General features: G+C 50.7%; 1 protein-coding gene across 1 annotated transcript in view; it reads left to right on the forward strand.

Moving 5' to 3' along the window:
- LOC102377700 (serine/threonine-protein phosphatase 6 regulatory ankyrin repeat subunit B-like) overlaps window positions 1–20,206 on the forward strand; it is a 75,968-nt gene that overhangs the window by 23,583 nt on the left and 32,179 nt on the right. The window contains exons 4-15 of the mRNA XM_025214710.1: window positions 951–1,064; window positions 1,722–1,826; window positions 2,803–2,901; window positions 6,369–6,470; window positions 7,305–7,406; window positions 8,559–8,657; window positions 9,331–9,531; window positions 11,431–11,532; window positions 11,611–11,709; window positions 16,040–16,168; window positions 16,970–17,098; window positions 19,142–19,258. Of these exons, the coding sequence (XP_025070495.1) occupies window positions 951–1,064; window positions 1,722–1,826; window positions 2,803–2,901; window positions 6,369–6,470; window positions 7,305–7,406; window positions 8,559–8,657; window positions 9,331–9,531; window positions 11,431–11,532; window positions 11,611–11,709; window positions 16,040–16,168; window positions 16,970–17,098; window positions 19,142–19,258 (1,398 nt within the window). The remainder of the gene's footprint in view (window positions 1–950; window positions 1,065–1,721; window positions 1,827–2,802; window positions 2,902–6,368; window positions 6,471–7,304; window positions 7,407–8,558; window positions 8,658–9,330; window positions 9,532–11,430; window positions 11,533–11,610; window positions 11,710–16,039; window positions 16,169–16,969; window positions 17,099–19,141; window positions 19,259–20,206) is intronic.

A 20,206-nucleotide genomic window follows, 5' to 3' on the forward strand; every position in this document is an offset into this window, starting at 1 on the left:
CCTGGCTACCTGGGCCCGCGCGCAGGGCCGGGTCTTTCCCCCCCTGCCCAGGTGACCAGAGCATCGCCTCCCAGGCGCCAGGCTTTTGTCTGCAGACAAGGAGCGAGATCCCCGCTGTGAGAGATTCAACAGCAGCCTCTCAGGCCGGCTGAGACAGGTCTCTGGAGAGGGGCAACGACGGGGCATTTCTGCCACAAGTGGTATGGGCAATGAGGCTGGGATCATGGGGCGGTGACAGCACAGGGCCGGGGCCGAGGCTGGGGCCCAGGGCAGAGCCACAATCTGCTGCCCGCACATCCCTGCAACAGGTGCTGGTTCCACAGGCAGGGGTGTGCAGGGAGCAGATTTCGCCTCTGCCCTAGTCCCTGGCCCCACGATGTCACCACCCCAAGATCCCAACCCTGGCCCTGGCTACCTATCCCTCTCCTGGATGCCACTCCTCACCTGCCTGCAGCCCTATCCCAGCTGCTCAACCCAGCATGAACACAGCCACTTAGGGAGTTTTGATGAGCTGTTGCTGGGGGGGAGCAGGAAGTGCTGGCCTGGCCCATGAGAGCTCACCAAAACTCCCTAAGTGGCACTTGAGCCCAAATAATTTCCTATCCCTGGTGTAGACAACCTTGGGATATGAGTCTTCCTAGGACTTCATAGCAGCTTGCCAAGAAACCAGCCCTAGCTGCTCACTATAGCCCCCTGATCTATTCTTCCTCTTTGGATCTATCTCCCGGGCAGGGAGTGAATCTCTCTTCTGTTGGCCCCAAAGTGTCCAGGGTGAACTGTGGTCTTTAGCTGCCCTCGTGGTGAGAGAAGAAGCTGCATCCTACGAGGAAAGAGAGGTCCCTTGGGCTCTCTCGCACTTTTGTTCCCATGCGTGCCTGGTGCTCACAAGTCAATGAGCAACTAGAAAACCCAGCAGGTTTCAGGGGGCATCTCGCTTTCCTTCCCTGCAGCCCAAGGAGCAGCTGCCTCTTCACTATGCGGCTCTCCGCCCCCTCGGGGCTGTCGGTGTGGTGCAGACTCTGCTGAGGGCTTCTCACAAAGATGCCAGGCTCAACCCAGACACGGTAAGCAGGGCCCTCTCTGAGTGGGGTTGGGGCTAGAGGATCCTCCCCACACAGGCGCAGCCTGGAGATGAGGCACTGATGCAGCAGCCTGCAGGGCTGGACTGGACTTCCAGCAGTAGCATAATGATGGGGGTGATGGGGCCACCAACCCCAGGTGCCAGCTTAGAGGGGGCACCAGAAGGGCCTCATCTCCCCAGAGCCTTGGCCGCAGCAGGTGCAGCCCTGTGTCACCAGCCATCCGAGCAGGGCAAGGAGAGCCCCATATCTAGCAGTGGAGCTGTTTTAGGGGGTGTGAAGTGAGTATATTGGAGTCCCCCCATGGGATTCAGGAGGCACAGCCCTGTACAGGGATGAGGGGGAACAAATGGGGTACCAGGAATGGCCCAAGGAGCCCACATTGTGAGACTGCTGCAGCCGGTGTGTGGGGAGGCTGTCCCCAAGCTGCAGCAACCCAAGACAATGCTGCTGCAAGAGGAGCTGCCGCAGTGGCTGCTGCCACAGAGAACCAGGGCAGGTAAGACCCCATCCCGCCCACTCTGCTCTTCTGGGGTCAGCATAATTCAGCCTTATTCTAGCACACTTCTGCCTTGGGCACTGAAAGAGCTCACTACACCTCTAAGCAACCCCCTCCACCGCTCCGCTCTGTCCCCTTCACAGGACAGCTGCCTGCCTCTCTCTCTGGCGGTGGAAGCCGGGAATCCAGGGGTCTGCAAGGAGCTGCTTTCGGCCCACGCTGAGGCCCAGCTGAGAGCGCAGGAAAAGGTCCTGTTACATGTGCCCACTACACCACCACCTCCTCCTCGCCTGGGCAGTTGTGCCTAACATGTTTCCTGACTTCCACATCACAGAAAAGGGCTTGATATAACTCTGTCCTCCTAAATTGGCAGTACCAGCCCCCAGCCACATGACAGCTCGTTCCACATCAGCCACACAGCAGCCTGCAGCTGGCGAGGGTTTGGGTGATCATCTCATCCGCAGTGATTTGCATTCCCAAGGGGCTGGCCTCTGAATTTTAAACTTCGGAGCATCCCGTCTATGCTTATCCCTTGTTTCCTCTTCTGGCCTAAAGGATCTCTTCTCCCTTTCCAGAGCTGAGCTGGTCTGGAAGTATCTGCCAGAACAGCTTTTCACTGGAAAATGCTGATTTGCCAACCCAAAATTTTGTCTCGGGTCTGTGAGGACCTGGATCAGGGAAGGAGTCAGGGAGACTGAACAGACTGAGTGACTAGGAGCAGTTTGGGTGCCCAGCCAGGATGTGGGGAATTTGGTTCAAATCCTGGGGGGACTGAACCTTGATTCAGGCAGAGACTTGGATGAATTGAGTTGGGGTTGGGAGGGTGGTAGCTCTGAGTCTGGAGCACCTGAGGATGGCACTGGTGATTGCAGGGACTGTGAAGCGTCAGCCGAGCTGTCCCATGCTCTTATGCCATGCCTTGTTTGAACCAAAGCCATGCCATTACCTTTTGACTGCCCAGTCAGCTAGGTCCTCTATGCTCTGCAGCTGCCTGGGACCAGCTTTCTGAGCGGTGCACTGGTGATGGGGGTGTGCAAAGAGCAATATTAGCCACAGATAACGGCTGAAGAATTTCAAACGATACAAAAAGCCACTTCAACTCTTGAAGGGTATCCCGTTAGACAGGACATGTCACATCAGGACGATTGATACCGCAGTGGTTGGTTGCAGTTTTCCGAGAACCGGGGGCTGATCAGTAGGCAAAGCTTTGTTTGTTCATTACAGACATATGGCAACACGGCGCTGCACGTGAGCTGCAGGAAGAAAGATGTGGAAATGGCAAAAATCCTAGTGGAATATGGAGCTGGGGTGGACTGCCCAAATGTGAGTATAGGTCCTCGAGACGTGGGCGTATGTGGTTGGTGGCTGTTATCATGAGCTCCCATCAGTAGCTGTTCAGGTGTGAAAACAAGTGTTTCTGCTCTTTGAGTCTCTGCCTCCTTCAGGTTTCCTTTGCACAAACACTGGTGAGTGAGTTTTTACCATCACGCTTAAAAGGAGCCGAGTCTTGGGCTTGGCCCCTGCTCGTTCACCAAGACTAAAATAGTGAACCTGACTGTAATATTCAGCGTATTGCCTGCTTAGCTTTGTGGCCTCCTCTCCTGCATAGCTAAATAGTGAAGGCTCCTGGTCCAAGTAGCTTGAACCCAAAGTTGTGTAAGCAGTCCCTGGATGAGGACGTAGCCGGAGTGGATTCAGCAGGGGTGAACGCACACCCATCCCACCAGCACTGCTGCTGTCCCTGGCTGATCTGGGCACAGGGGAAGCCCCAGAGCTGCTCATGCCCCGTGCCGTAGGGAGCAGCTGTACAGGGAGCCAGGCTGAGCTGGGGACAGCAGCAGCAGCAGTACATGGGTTTCTCTTTCCAGCGCTCCTGACCAGTGGGCAACAGTTATGCGAGAGGGATGGGCAGAAACCAGGCGCTGGAAGGAGGACGCTGTGTGCTGCTGCTGTCCCTAGTCGAGGCTGGGTCTCTGCATCGCTGGAGGGGGGCAGGAGCAGCTCTGGCACCCTCTCTTGCCCCCAGATCATCTGGGGACAGCAGCAGTGGTATCAGCCAGGGGTGGGTCCACTCTTCATGCACCCACTCCCTGTCTGGCTTCACGGTGTCCCCCACCGACACAGGAGCTCTGGCCAGACCTCATCTCCCTCCCCAATGGTGTTAGGGGCCATGTGCTATACCCTGCTTTAGTAAATCCTAGATGCACCTATGCCTGGCGGCAAAGTTTCACAAACTCAGGTGGTTACTGTGACATATCAAGTTGTCCCTAAAACCCCATCCTCTAACCAGCTGCATCTGAATTGTATCAGAAGGATTATGGTAAATATTTGCCATGTTGAAACCAAGGAGGCTCCTTAGGCTAGAAGGGTTGAGGCCACCCCAGTCCCTGAGACAACAGCTCTGCTAGGGGTTTTATGGCCAGCGGTCTGTCCAGCCACCTTTGGCTCCCCAGTCTGGTGGGCCCAATACCCCCACACTGCTAGGGTCGACTGGGGATTGTATTCCCACCTCTGGCTCCCTAGTGAAATGCGTTAGCTGCTCTATCGTCGCGCCCAGTATTTTTACGACTACTCAGCTTGCTTCAAGCTTGTTTTTAACTGTTTTTGGCTGCATGGAGGAACATTAGTCCAGGCCTGTCAACAACAGAGCTAATGCACCCATTACTTGGTAATGATGAAAATTAAGCAGCTATGTCTTGGCAGATACAGATGGATCAAACCGATGACATTCAGATTTCCCTTGCAGCAGTGGTCACGGACTCGATCCTCCATGAATCAGGCATGGAGGTGACCCACAGTGCACGCTCCCCAGGGGGTTATTTAAGCGTTTAGTGTAGACAGACCTCTGGAGTTCTCCCCAACACCTGGTTTGAGTTTGGGGTGCCCCTATTTCACACCACTCCCAGAGCCAGTAACCAACTCCAAATTATATCAGCAGAGCTAGGAGTTTGGGCTGTCTTTATCCCACTATAAAATCTCTCTCGAGCTGCACTGAAGCTGCAAGTCATTTAACGCTATCAGGTTGTGGAAAAGGTCTGATCGTTGCCAGTGCAGCTCTAGGCAGGGGGCCTTGAAGTCACTGAGCAAAAATGTAAGGATCCATCATGTTAGTCAGTCCCGCAGAAGTTGGGGCAGGCTCCCTGCGCAAGGGGCCAGATACTAGAAATAAGGAGAAACATCCCGCCCTGAAACCAGTTGCCCCTTTGTGAGTCTTTGCACAGATCCCAGAAGAAAAAGGTCCCGGACAAGAGGATTGTTTTCATTAAAAATGTCAGGACCAACTCAAGCAGTCAAATAAACAGAGCAAGTCTGTAAAACAGTGAGTCCAAAAGGTCCCGGCTTATTTATAAAGGGTCCTTAAGTGTATTAGGCCTAATGCCAAGACAAATGGAGCTTGCTAGGCTTCCAGAGCCACATCAGATGGAGCACTCACACTTGTCATCTTAGTGTTGACAGGTCTTTCATGGTCCAAATCCTTCCCCCATTTCCCTCTCCATGCCACGGTGAGGAAGCTGGCTTTAAATGAACCTGTTGGTCCAAATACAGGCTCCAGCCTACAATCCTGCCAATGAGGAAGGGTTAAAATAATTGTGTTTTCCAGTTACTTTGCTATGGGCCAGTAAAGCAGCATGGTCAAGAGACATATTCAATTCACATATTTGCCTGTGCACAAAACTAACCATTTTTTGCAGGGGCTACCTGGTTCAGGGGGTCCTCAGCCATCCCAGGGCCGAGGAGGAGACCATGACCAAAGGAAATGTGTTCACAGAATTGCTGGAAATCAGGTCTGCCTTTGCGAAGGCAAGAGCTGCACATCCCCAGTGCTAGAAAGCTGCTGTATCTCTAGAAGCTGACATAGCCAAGTCGCCTTTTCCAGGCAGCAGCATCCCCAGCACTGCCGGTAACTGCACTCTGGGGCTGGGCATGCAACACTCCTCTACCAGCACATTTATACTGGTTTTGTGCACCAGGACCCAGAGCAGCTCTCCCAAGGTAACGAGCTAATCTACTGTTCCCATGCCTTGCCAGTAGGTAGAAGCGGGGACAGTCATACCTTCCTTGCAATGACACCCCAGGCAAGCTGCAGACACATGACACCTACCACGCTGTACCTAACACTGGTGTAATTTTACCTCTGATTCTTTTACCCCAAATTAGATGAAGTAGCCAAGTGTAAGGCAGGGCTTAGGAATGTTTTTAGGCCAAGTGCCAAAAACCCCAGCAACCCGGCTTTTGAAAATACTGGCAAGCCAGGAGTAGATGGAGGGGGAGTTGCAAGAGGCCTGATCCTTGTAGTGGCAGTGAAGCCCCTGCCTCTTCCCTGCTGTCCGCCCCGAGGCGCGTGTGCAGCCGCTGCCAGCAATGAGTGGAGCCAGGCATGCGCCCGGGAACATGGCAGGGAAGGGACTGGGGCACAGGGCATGGGGAGGGGTCTGGCCCTTTCTCCACTGCAAACCAGGCTCTGGCTGCACACACAGGGGCAGTGCAAACCCTGCTGGGACACCCCTGGGCCATGATGGGAACAAGGGCCACAGCTGAGGTCAGTGCTACCCCATAGCAGTGGCCCAGCTCCGATTATTTCTAAGGGTAGCGCAGACACACGTCACATGTTGCTTCAATTGACATCAGCAGTTTTCTGGGGCAGAGGAATAACATTGCAGTAAAATGACAGCCTCAGGTACCCAAATCCTCTTGCTCCAGCTTGCAGGCTCTTCTTGGAGCAGCTCGACTACCTCATTATGCTTTTCTGTTTGAGGAATCAGAGTGTCCTGATGCTCTTTTTGTTGTAGGAAGAAGGTCAGACTCCTCTGCATCTTGCTGCTTGGGAAGGCGATGAAGCCCTGGTGAAGTTCTTCCATCACTGCAAAGCCAAGCCTAATATAACAGACAAGGTGACTTCAGATATGTTCAAAATGGGATGCAAAGAGGATACTGGCTGATTCGGACAGTGCTAGTGGGATCCTTTCTGTCTGTACTTCAGTACCGAGCAAGGTGTAACGGATGGGTGGGTGGGTCGAAAAACTGAGGGCTGGTGGTCCGTGTTAAGCCTAGCCTAATAAGCACAAGTTTTGACTGCCTGGTACCCAGAGGAAATGAGTCAGTTGTTGCAATCTTCCCTAGAGCTGGTGGTGAATTGCCCATTGGCTTTTCAGCAAACAATGTTGTTTCTGCATCCTATTCCATGGGACAACCACAATTTTGCTAAGTTTGTTGTAAAAAGTTTCTGTCTTCTGCAACAAAAGGTTTTATGTTTGATGAGAACACCTCTAAAGGGAATAGTTCAGTTTGTAGAACAAAGCTCAAAATGTTTCAGCGTTAGATTGCATTTCTTACAGTGATGTGCTGCCTTATGGGAGCTGTAGCTTGGACAACACAGATTCCTGTCTGAGTGGCATAGTGTACCACGCGAGGCACAAGACTTCAGATATAGCCGGGTGTCACGTGGCTGCAGATGTGTCACGGGGAATGGAGTCTGACCAGGGAGCTTGATTGCAGGAGGGAATGGGCGCTAGTGAATGCTCTTGTTCTGTAATACAATTTAATTTTGAATGACGTAAAGCTTCAGGGTGGTACAACATGCTGAACTGGAATAGTTGGATTGGGAAATGTTGAGGTGCCATCTTTGAATCAAGAACACCTTTAGGAGTTGATTTGCTACTGCCCAGTTAAAAGTATTTGGATTTTTCCCCAAGGAAATATCAGCATGCTGCTTCCTTTGCTTGCAGATGGACAGGTCCCCTCTACACCTTGCTGCAGAGCAAGGCCACACACACATCGTGGAGCTGCTGGTGGAGAAGTTTCACTCCAATGTGCTGGCTCGCGCCAAGGTAGGTGCCCACGTCCACACCTCTGCATAGCCACTACATCGTATGTCCTGGCCTGAAGAGACCAAGACTTGTGTTCACTTGGTCCTGGCCTCAATTGGGACCTGTCTCTAGGCTGTGTACCCTGATCCCAACAACTTGAGTTTGGAGTTTCATGGTGTTGGTGGCCATGTCTACTTAAATACTAACATATAACACAAAAAGATGGGGAGTTAGGCAGCTTTCCCCCTCTGGGCAATGCAAGTGCCTTCCTTAGCAGGGCCTGGTTATTAAAGAGGTTTGCATTACAGGCACAAAGTGTGACAGGTTCAACTCGGGACTGAAAAGACAGGGTGTTTATAAAATCCTTGTGCAAATTTAAAGTTTAATAACTTTGAAAGTACACACGATAGAAGCAAACTCTGAATGGCAATTGAAAGCATCATTCATTAAGGTTTAACACAATACAGCTCAAATTTCTAGACTTCACCACAACTGCCATCTTCCCTGATACATTGTTCAATCTGATTTTCCAACTCGTAGAAAACATTTTCCGGTTTCTGCTGAGTGATTTCATAAATTGCATTTGTGATCTTTACCCCATGCATAGCTTACACAGTGCTAATATACTTGATGAATTATGCTTTCAGTCATCCTTTATATTTTGCTTCTAGCAGGTGTATATCCAAAGTTATTAAAGTTTAGAGTTGCACAAGGACTTTATATAAAAAACCCTATGTCTCAATCCCTAGAGCTCTCCCCAAAAGGTCTAGGCCTCTCCCCAATTTCTGCTGTGTGACTTTAGGGTCCAGACTAGATTTTGGCTTTGGAAGCAAAAATCTCAGTCTCCGCAGCCCCTGACCAAACCTTGCAGCTCCAGGGAAGAGATGCTCTGTGAACTTGCCAGATGCCCATGTCACATCTGTGCTCCAGCAACTAGGATTAACAGGAGGGCCAGCCACAAGCACCCCAAATGCCATTGTATTGAGGGAGGCGCCCATTCCCCGAGGTACAGAGGGCAGGTGGATGGAGGAAAGAGAGACGTGCACCATGGCTGAGACATGGGAGGAGGAGTGCGGAGGTGGCTCCTTTTCACGGTCTTTCAATGATGAGCCCTTCTCCCAGTCCAGAGATCCTTGTGTCCTCCCCACTTCATGCTACCCTTGTTCCCTGCAGGATGGCAGCACTCTCCTCCATGTTGCCTCTGAGCACGGGCACCTGGATACTGCCCTGGCTCTCCTGAAGAAAGGAGTCCCCTTGCACATGCCCAACAAGGTAACCTGGCTTGGAGAGGCAGGCAGAGCTGTGAGGGCAGGGCAAAAGTTTCCGGACAAAGCTCGAGTTACTGAACATGTGTTTGGGGTGGAAAAAACCCTTTCTCCCACACAGCCTTGGACCATTGGTCTGACACCCTGCTTATGTTTGGGACAGAGGGGATGAGAGAGTTTGTCCTGCTTTCTCAGTTCTACCAATAGAAAAAAGTGGTGGGTAAGAGAGAAGTGTATGTAATCTAGGCAGGCAACAGCTGTAAACTGACTTTACAAACCCACCAAGGGACAGCTGCTGTGATGGAGCCCATCGTTTGTAAAAGCTCTGGTTTCCCTGTGAGCACGGCTCCGTGATCAGCTCACCACACCCAGCAGCAGCATCCTCAGGCATGCCAAGCCGAGGTAGCCAAGCTAGCGCCAGGCATGGATCAGCTTGGCGGCAGCCCTGCTACAACTAGTTTGGGAGCTACCCCCTGCAAAGCTCACTCGAGCAGCTTTGTGCAGATCCAGACCCTCATCCTCTTTGCAGCTGTCAAGGCTCTGGCTCTGACCTCCCCAGTGCAATCCCTGGCGATGCAATCCTGCCCCAGCAGCTGCCCTGCTCCCCGTCACCCTCACAGCCCTGTTGGGAGGGGTGTAGTGCCCTTAGGCATTACTGGTACCCAGTGCCTCTCTTCCAGAAAGGTGTGGTTTGTCTGCACGCTGCTGCCAAGATGGGGCATGCTGCTGTGGTGAAGGTCCTGCTGCAGAAGGGAGCGGATGTAAATGCCCGCACCAGAGAGAACTACACCGCCCTCCATGTCGCTGCCCAGCACTGCAGGCTGCTGGTGGTCCAGACCCTGCTGGGCTTTGGGGCACAGGTCCAGCCCAAAGGAGGCCAGGTAAGGGTGAGACTTGGACTCTCCCTCACCAGCCTTGACTGCTGATTTCAAGCCTCTGCAACCAGTGCTTTGCATGCCTGCACTTTAGTAGCAGTGGTGTGAGCGTCCCTATTTGCATTTAGTTTGAGAGTGGTTTGATACCTGGCACAATGGGGGCACAGGCTGGGAAAGGATCTCCTGCAATGCCATTCTGTGTTGTATTGCAGGGCTGCCTCTCATGCCCCCTTGCCCGGGGCTGATGGGTTTTAAACCCCAGCAGGTAGCTGGTCCTGACTGGGCTGCAGTGGTGTTACCGCAAACGTGCACGAGAGGGCACTGCAGCACCACGTGCCCCAACCTGTTCGGCTCCGAGGACAGCTCAGACATCCTCCGAATGTGGTGGCTGGTGGCCAGCACGTTCTCCTGTGCAAGGGGGCATTGCAAACCCTGCCTACACAAAAGGAGCCTCCATAGGAAATGCTGGGCTGTCTCTAGCTGGGAGAGATCATCAATGATTTGCTAAAGCTAAGAGGATCTCCGTAGCCAGCTCCACTGTGCTGGAACCCCCCAATGCTGAAAAAACAAGGTGTACCCAAGCAAAGTCACATTTCACAGGGGTGCGAGAGCCAGCAGCAAGGATGCACTTGGCAGTGACTGAAGGGCATCACCCAGGGATGCCGAGGGGCTGACCAGGGAGTGATGGGAAAACCCCCAAGAGCAAAATCTGTCCGGGCGTCGGCACACTGCATGTTTGCACCAGCCTAGTTTGCATCTGTTTTAGTCACTAATGTAATGGCCACCAAAATTGGGGGCAGACAGGAGTGCAGGTATCCCTGCTGTCACTGCTATTACAGCCCCTTGCCACTGAGCAGCAATGAAGCAGGGAGTGTCTTCAGCAAGTGTCCACCCCAGAATACGCGGTGACACCTGGAATAGTGTTGCTTGCACCAGCGAATTTTAACTTGGATTTTTCCCAGCCCAATTTTACACCTGACATGACTAAGTTACAGCGGCATAGGTTTGTAATGTCTGTACACTCCTTTTAAAGATCACTTACACTGGTATCAACCTGGTGTGTCCAGCAGGCCTGTAGGCTGGGGGATATTTCCCAAGTGACCTGATGCAACCCTGAAAATCAGACATGAGACGTTGTCTTAGGCCATGTAGTCCATCTATGCTGTAGGAGCCACTCCTGTGAAGACCCTAGCAGAGCTTGGCCATCTCCCTTTGTAGTGATTCACCTTGGTTTAGCTCATTAAGTTAATAGGATGGGAAGCTGATGCCTGTCTAGGTTTCCATGGATAACATTGGCTTTCAAAGGGGCAGCCCAGTGCCTCGGGGATGGATGAGAGGGTTGGAACGAAACAGCCGAGCAGATGCCATGTCACGAGTGGGTGCCATGCCAGGATCCGGTGGATCCTCCGATGGCATTGTCGGGATGAGGGCTGGTTAAAAACAAGCGGTGGACAGGACCAGTTTGGCGAATGAGATTAAAATGCAAAGCACTTCCATTGTGTGGCTCCGTGACTTTGAGCCCAAGGGAGAAGTTTCGAGCTGCAGCCCACAGATCAGAAGCAGGACTGGCTCTCATGGGGTACAGGCTAGTCGGCTAGGCTAGAAGAATAAAGTCATGTCCTGAGATCTAGGAAAGCCCAAGGAGATTCCCAAAGCCACTGGAAGAGAGGGATGGATACCAGAGACTTGAATGAGCACATTAAAAATGCCAGGCTGGATTTCTCCATCGCTTTGTCTCCCCAGTAGTCATTTCCCCCTGTGCCACATGGGCATGAGATCTACCCGGTCAGAACAGCAGGTTTCTGCCGGGGCGACCAAAGGCCCAGGACGCAAGGCATGAAGGAGAGCAGGGTTTAATGGGGGCAGCGATGATTGTGCTTCTCTGGGTATTTGTGCCTCCTGCAGGCAGGGGAGACCCCCCTGCACATCGCAGCCCGCATCCGGGAAGGAGAGAAAGTGGCAGAGATGCTGCTGAACAGTGGAGCCGATGTCAACGTGGAGCAGGAGGTACTTTATAGGTGAGGGGGTCCAGGTGGGATGAAATGGGTGGATGTAACTCATTGCCTTGCCCCTGATTGGCTGCAGAACGGCGAGACGGCCATGCACATTGCTGCTCGCCATGGCAACCGGAGGATGATCGCTGCCCTGATCGAGGAAGGAGGGAAGCTCACCTGGCCATCCAAGGTAGGTAATGCATAATGACATACCTGGTCCCCTCCAACACATGCCCAGATCCTTCTGCAGGATGTGATGTGATCACAGGGTTTGCTGCAGCAGATCAACTCACTGAGCCTGATATGTGGCCCTTCTCAGTAGCCAGGACCTGCCTATACCCCGATCCCAGCAAGTACCCAGAGTTCCTGCAGCCTCAGTCTTACCGTTTGGGATGGGCCTCGGAGCTAAAATATTCCTTAACGTTAACATGTGCAAGGTTTAAACAGAACTGTCAAACAAACCCTGAGCTAAATAACCAGGTGATGGAGAGAGCCAGGAATGCATAAGCCTTTCTCTTCTGGAGATCTGGAATTAGCCTTTAGGTGTTAAATGAGCTTTTGGCATGTCTCAGCCAGCTCTGGGGATTTTTCCATGCAGCTCAAAGCCATTGTGCAGCTGGCTGGAACGGGTTTCTAAGAGCAGGGTCTGACTGTGGGGAGACTGCAGGGCTGGACAATAGAGGTGAGGATTGAGATGCAAAGCTGTGCGCGCAGGAAGTGTGGAGCAGCCTGGGAGGAAATCAAGATCCTTCCAAGCTATTTGCAAAAAAAAGAGAGACAGAATGGACCCCAGAATATCTAGAGACTTGGTGCTTAGGGCAGGTAGCTGGGAGATGGGAAGCCTGTGTTCAAGTGTTGTCTCTCCTGTTCTGCTACAGGAGTGCTCTCGCTAACACCGGGCTATTGGGTGTCCTGCAACAGAGAGATGCAGATATCCAGGCCCATAGCAGGACACTTGAGCCTCTCTCTCCCTCCCTGGCTTCTGTATTCAAAGCACTGTCTCCATGTTATACGATGCTCTACACGTGTCCTTTCACAGCATCTGATGAAGTGAGCCTGGTCTCGCGAAATCTGAAGTTAAACCAAAGTAACTCCCACAAGAGACACAGAGAGACTGGCCTAATCCAGAATCAACCAGGGTAGACTTGCACTTTATAGGCTAACCAAAGCATATTTGGGTGGGTGGGTGTGGTGGATGTGTTTATATCAGGGGCGGGCAATTATTTCAGGCGGAGGGCCGCTTGCTGAGTTTTGGCAAGCCATCGAGGGCTGCAAAACAGGCAGCCAGGGGCAGATAAATATTAATTTTATAAATTTTTTAGGGGCCCCGTGGGCTGGATAGAATGACTTGGTGGGCCGCATTTTGCCCACCCCTGGTTTATATATATGCATGTATGCGCACACATATACACACACACACACATGTACATGCATACATATATATGTATATGTACACACATACACACATATACATATACATACACACACATTTATATGTATGTGTATATGTGTGTGTATATATGTGTCATTTCTAACTAGGAGAACTTTTACAATCTTTTCTCCTATGCCTGAAGAAGGGTGCTTGCGCCCAAAAGCTTGCAATGAAAGAATTGGTTTTTTACAAAAAGCTAGCTGGTCTAATAAAAGATATCACCTCTACCACGAGTTCTGATTCCTCGTGTATGTATACTGTATATATGCATACACACTCACAACCTTTGGTTGGTCTATAAAGTGTAAATATACTCTGGTTTCTTCTGGATTAAGCCTGCCTCTTGTAGGAGTTGTTCTGCTTTAACCAAGTCATTATTCTTTGGAGCAGGGATTTGAACCCAGGGCTTCCACCTCCCACGAGACAGCCCTAACCTGGAGTATTCTGGGAGCGCTCTACTTATGTAGGTTTGGCCAGAAATGCCATTCGGGCATCTGAAAAAAAACCCCACATTTCATTGGAACTCATATGTTTAGGGAGAAAGGTTCGGTTTCAGTGAACCAGCATTTTCTGATTTAAAAAAAAAACCCTTTTGTTGAAAAAATCCTAGCCTGCCCTACACAGAAGTTTTAACATTCGCTCAAAACTGAACCCATGCACCAGACTGCCGGTTTAGGACAAATGGGATCTGAAAAGGCTTTTCACTCTTTTGGCCTGAGCTCTTCTGGCTTCCTCATGGGGCAGAAAGATGGCCTAAAAGCTTTTGGCTTGCTTGGTTCAATATCTGTTTTGCTCTTTACTTTAGAAACATTGGGAATGTCAAAGTTAGTCTGCCTTGTTTTACTGGAGAACCTCTCAGGGGTTTCAGAGCATATTTTTGTGAGCTTTCAGCTCCTTAACTGAGGAAGCGGAGGTAGGGTCCATCTTGAATCAAGACTTCCTTTCTCCAGAACATTAATCACGCATTGCATTTAAATAGGCTGGACACAAACCACAAAAAAAATGGAGTGATTTCCAAACTGTCTGATGGCTTCACTCACTGGAAACTTGTGACCGTCACTCGCTACGGGGGTTTGACAGGCAGGGGAAAAAAACCCTTTAAAAGGGGAGGTGGTTAAAACATGACATTTTCTAATGGTTCATAAGAAGTGAAAACAGGAGGGAGAGGACTATTTGGGACTTCTCTGAGAGACAGGGATTTATTTTAAAGAAGTAAAAGGGTCTTTAGCCCAGTTTTTGTTTCATTTTTGCTGGCTACATTTGGTGACTGGGGCAAGGGACACACAGACTGGTATAAGTGATCGGAAACTGCTTCAAACCTGTAACACAACAGAAGTTGAGTGCACATAAACCACTTTCAAAAAGGCCAAACATGGTTTAAGGTAAACCTGGATGGATGTAGCATCAGACTTCGCTGCTTTAGTTTAAATCCGTTTATAGAGCTTCTTTCCCAGATCCCCTCCAGATTCAAGTTAATTCAGTCCCCCAGCATCCCAGGATGCTTTGCACCTCCCCCACAACTCACCCCCTCGCAGAGTGAGCAGGCTAGCCTTGGCTGTCTCCTCCAGGCGAGCAGGGAGGTGTGCTCTAGCACCCCCCAGCGTTTGGCCTGGGCCACTGCAGGCGTATGGCTACATTTCCAGAGTCAAAAGTGAATGTCTGTTCACTTGCTTATCAGTTCAATCTACGCGGCTTAGACTAACCTGCAAAGACTGAATCAACTCAGCTTTGGGGGGTTTGACCATCTGTACTTAGCCTTGGAGATAGGAAGGCTGGGGTGGCAGACACCAGTCCTGGTTAGAGTTTGGACATGGAGGCTTTTTTACAAGCCAGATCCCCTTGTGTCCACTATCAAAAGATCCAGCTGGTGGGTGAATTATAAGCAGTGATTCTGAATGCCAAAGATCTTTAGCACTTCAGTAGGATGCAAGGCACCATCTGGGGACTTCCTGTAGGATACCTACCTGAGGCACCTGACTCTCTTCCATGATAGCTGATGACCAAAGGGGATTACTTTAAAAGGAATAACCTGGATTGTTGTCATTATCTTCAGTGGGATGATAGCTCTGATAGTGTTACAGTCCAGCCCATCGCCTCTCTGAGCATCACTCCTCTGTTAAAAGTGGACCCGATCACTGGGCCCTTTGGTTTCCAAATCATCTGGTTCTCAATAGACTCTAGTAAAAGTTTCTAGGTCTGGAGCCTGAGAACCAGCCCCTGCGTTCACACCTCTTACAGTTGTAAGTATTACATTAGCATCACGTAATATCACCATAATCTGTTATGGGGTAACAGCGACATTGCATGTTCCTTCAGTGATGCAAGAGCAGAAAAGCTTTGCAGCTTTAACCCTGTTTCATTCATGTTTAAAGTTACAGGTGTTTAGCTCAGTTAGATGGCTGTAGAAGCTTGCAGATATACCAGGTGTATTGCCAGGTGATGCACACTGCCCTATGGCAACCCTCCTCCCCTTTTTCTTCTTCTATGTCCTTATGTCCCTTTTAAAGGAGGTGGAAGTTGCATGTGTCCTCCACAGCTGCACACCCTTCCTGGGGACAGGCAGTGCTCCTGCCTAACTACCCTGAAACCTCCTAAGTCCACCTGGCAGCTACCCAGTTGTGCTCTCCCAGAATCCCACCTAGGTTAGGACCCTAGGTTCAGAGACAACAGAACAAGATAGCAAAGAGCAAAGGCTGAGCAAAGGCATTTCTTAGCCCCAGGCATTTCACTCTGAAGGGACCTGAGAGATTGAGATGCCCTCCCTTCCATGCCAGATCTCACCCTGTCTTGCAAGCCTGTTTGTCAGGCTAGAGGAAGTCCCTCCTGCCCATCCTTCTCCAAAGTGGCAATGGTCACACCTCTCCATCACTGAACCCTGCTCTTTCCTAGACCCTCTGTCACCTTCAGCCTTATCAGCACTAGGCTGGCTCTCTGGTTTACGCCCAGGTGGCAGGAGGGACTGGGGCTGAGTGTAGACTAGGATGTAGAAAGGAGGGAAGTGTTTTGTGTCATGGTGGGAGGCAGCCCATGCCAACCTTAAGCTTTAGATAGGAGGAGGCTGCCTCTTGTCCTTCGTCTCCATTGGCAGGCTGGAGAGTGCCCTCTTCACATTGCAGTACGGCATTGCCACCTGCCGGTGGTAGAGGAGATCCTCAACTACCTGGCCAAGGAGAAGAGCCATGCGGATGCTGTTGCCTGTGCCAGCATGGAAAATGAGGTGAGTGGAGGAGGAGGGAAAAGCTTGCACTTGAGATGAGCCCAAGGACAGCATGGTCTGGCACATATGTATATCCATGAGGTGCATGTGTGTGTGGTGGAAGAGGAAGGGTGGAATTGGGGGGATTGATTCTCTCATGACAAAGCCACAGATGCACCCCTGAGACTTGTAACCAGCCCATGGCAAAGTCTGAGTGACCATCCGAGCAGCGGCCTCCTCCTACGGAGAAGTGAAGAGGAGCACATCACGTGGTCCTCATTTGTACGCTGGGCACTAAGCCTGGATGAGCACCACGTCCTTAATCTAGTGGACCCAGCCAGCACTATTTAAATAGGGCAGTGGCATTTGAATGGCCTTGTCCCAAGGTCCAAGGTATGATCTTGACCCCAAACCCAGGCAAGTCAACAGAATTATTCTTGTTCATTTCTAGGGGTTTTGGAGCAGGCCCTTGAGCATGTACTGGGCTCTTGTTCACTCCTCATGTTCACTGAGCTAGAGGCAGAAGGGCAAATTCCCTTTGAGGGCTAGACCTTCTCCAACAGGACTGGTGACCCAGCCAGGGAAATGGGCATTACTGGCTGATGGTAAGGATAACAGAGGGACCTTGAGCGCAGGGCACGATGTGCTGAGGAGAGCTACGTGTGAATGGGGGAGATTCAGAGGTGGTTGGTTAGGTTTCCTGACTTACAGAGTTTTTTTCTCTCGAGCAGTATGCTAGCTCCAAGTGGCTGCGCCTCCAAAAGGGTCTGCATAGGAGTGTGCCCAGAGGCACCCACGGTCCTCATTCCTTCCCTTTTGTAGGCAGGAGAAACTCCCTTGCATGTGGCTGCTGCTGTGAAGAAGGACATGGTCCACTTGGAGGAGGAGGAAACCAAGATTGTTGCCATGCTCCTGGAGTACAAGGCCGACATTTCTCGTACCACTAGGCTGGTATGTCCAAACTGGGGCCCTTGGAGATTGAAGGTTCAGTGCTTGTAAGATGTTGCTGTATTTTATAGGCTTGGACAGCCTAGCAAGACTGTTCTGAGCTGTGGGTATGAACTTCAAAGCTAGCAAAGCCAGGGCATAGGTTTTCCCAGCCCCATGCAGCGGCAGTTTTTTGGTTTAGATTTGTCCCAAATGCTCCTGGCAGAAGTCATTTACTCATAGGGAGTTACTGGCAAACGTACTGATATCCTTGTCAAAGCAGCTTCTGTGCTTAGCTCTCTTGAAAACATACCCCAAAAAGCCACTGGGATGTTGTTTAGCTTAGCTGTCCTGCCTGAGAAAATAATTAAAAAAGAAAAAAAAGCCCAGAATATTTTTAGCACTTTTCTTCCTGAGCACTTTGCCAGTTATATACTCACAGCACCATGGGCATGCAGCTTTCTCTGAGGTCAAACACAGCACCCAGGGAAGAAACTGAGATAAAGCATGCTGCAAAAGCAGTGAGGAAGGAATTGGACTGGAAATGCTCAAACACACCTTTTTTCTCAGGGAGGCATTAGGGGATCTTTGGGTCATAATCTCAGCTGGTGTAAATCAGTGTATCTCCCTAGACCTCTGTGCAGCTATGGGACTTTCACCAGCTGAGATTTCATAACACAGAAAATGAGGGTTGAAGGGAGCTCAGGAGCTCACATCTAGTCCAACCCCCCGCTCAAAACAGGACCAGCCCCAACTACATCATCCCAGCCAGGGCTTTGTCTAGCCAGGTTTTGAAAACCTCCAAGCATGGAGATTGCACCACCTCTGACAGTAGCCTGTTCCTGTGTTTTAGTACCCTCCTAGTGAGAAAGTTCTTCCTAATATCTAACCTAAACTTCCCATTGCTCCTTGTCCTGCCATCTGCCCCCACTGAGAAAACCCAGCTCCATCCCCTTTGCAGCCCCTCTGCAGGGAGGTGAAGGCTGCTATTCAATCCCCTCAGTCTTCTCTTCTCCAGATTAAATACGGCCAGTTCCCTCAGCCTCCCCTCATAAGTCACATCCCCCAGCCCCCCAACCATTTTCATTGTCCTCCTCTGAACTCTCTCCAATTTCCCCACATCCTTTCTGTAGTGGGGGCCCAAAACTGGACACAGGACTCCAGATGTGGCCTCATCAGTGCTGAATAGAAGGGAAAATCACTTCCCTTGATCTGCTGGCAATGCTCCTACCAATGCAGTCCAGGATGCTGGTAGCCTTCTTGACAACAAGGACACACTGCTGGATCCTGTTCAGCTTCTTGTCCCCCGTCACCCCCAGGTCCTTTTCCAGCCAGTCTGCCCCCAGCCTGTCCCGGTGCACAGGATTACTCCGTCCTAAGGGCAGGACTTTATACTTGTCCTTGTTGAACCTCATGAGATGCCTTTTGGCCCAATCTTCTACTTTGTCTAGGTCACTCTGAATCCTAGCCCTACTCTCCAACATATCTACTACTCCCCCCAGGTTGGTGTCATCTGCAAACTTGCTGCAGGTGCCTTTTATGCCATCTCCAGGTCATTGATGAAGACATTGATTTCAACCAACTGATTAATGTTCAAGGTGTCCTTCTAGAGCAGGTGGCTGGCAAATTTGTCAGACTAAGGGTCTGGGCCCATGACAAGTTCATTCACATTGCTTGTGCAGTATGATGGAAATGACCCAGTGTCCCAAGTAGACAGATGACCTGCTATCCCAAAATAGCTGCTGCAGGAGGCACTATTACGGTGCCTAGTCATTGGGTGGTGGGGAAAGCAGGTAGTATCCTGTTTGCATGGAGCAAATGGTTGCCCCAGGATAAATACAGACACGTGACACCTGCACTGATGTATTTTTTAACTGCTGTTTTTATTCTAAAGGTAAACCCTTTGCCAGATTCTAGTAAGCTACCCCAGCAAAGGAGTTTCTATTGTGTCTCCTCCCTCTTCACAATGGCACAAATACTATTATCCCAGCATAAATGTGCGTCTGATCTTCACATGGATGCATGGAGCAAAGTCCCTGATTTCCTTTGCTTCTGTCTCTGTTGCAGTCACTCGAGACCCCCCTGCATTACTGCGCCCAAGTGGGCAATGCAGATGTCCTGCTGGAGATGCTGAAGCACATTAGCACCCATCAGATGCAGCAGGCCATTAACAAGCAAGCCAAGGTACTTCTGCCCTCCTTGTCTTTGCCTTCTCAGCTGCTCTGGATACATGAGAAGTGTCTCTCAACAGGAACAATGCTTTGGAGACTTACAGTGCAGGAGAAAGCAGATGAGTGAGTAACTTCTGCTTTGCATTGAGCAGCCTGTGCAAACATCGAGACGGGTAGCCTCCAGGCATCTTGGAGCAGTGGATCACTGCCAACCCTGGCCCCTTCTTGCAGACATCCATGCATGCCAACCATCAAACCTTAGCATGAAGGAGAGACGCAGTAATGGTCTGGGGCTCCTTTCCAGGCCTCACGGATCACGTTTCAGGAATTGCTGATCTAGATTTTATATCCTGGGCAATTTTCAGTTTGAATAACCAGAGGAAATGGTGAACAGCCAGCATGCGCTGATGCTGCCAAATTAACAGGAGCATTCCCATTTAAGTCAGTGACAGGCTCTGTTCCCTAGCCAACAGATAAAATAGTAGGGCTCTGCGAAGCTTTGGTCGCTGATTCAATTTGGAGATTTGGCCCGATTCAGCAGCCGAACCTCTGAATCCGAATCCAATCAGGAGACCCATTAATCTCTCCAAATCAATTCGGAGAGATTTGGTGATTCGGCCATAGACACAGCTTTGTATGTTTTTTCTGCGTACCTCGAGGTATGTAAAAAAAACATATAAAGCTGTGTCTATGGCCAAATCGCTGATTCTCTGAATCAGAATTGAATCTTCAGGTTCGGCCAAATCGAATCAGGACAGTGATCCGAATCAGCAAGTCGAATCGAGCCAAATCTGAATCGAGTACTGTCCAATTCATGCACCCCTATAAAATAGCATCCTGTAATCGTGGGTAGCCACACTGATGCCTGGCTTATCTCTTTAACTCCCCTGAGGGATTTCTCCTAGGGCGAGTGATCTCTGTCGAAGGTGCCAGGCTGGGAATGAGGAGTGGAGGGAAGGCC

Source organism: Alligator sinensis, unplaced genomic scaffold (genome assembly GCF_000455745.1).
Source record: "Alligator sinensis unplaced genomic scaffold, ASM45574v1 scaffold721_1, whole genome shotgun sequence".
NCBI classification, from domain to species: Eukaryota; Metazoa; Chordata; order Crocodylia; family Alligatoridae; genus Alligator; species Alligator sinensis.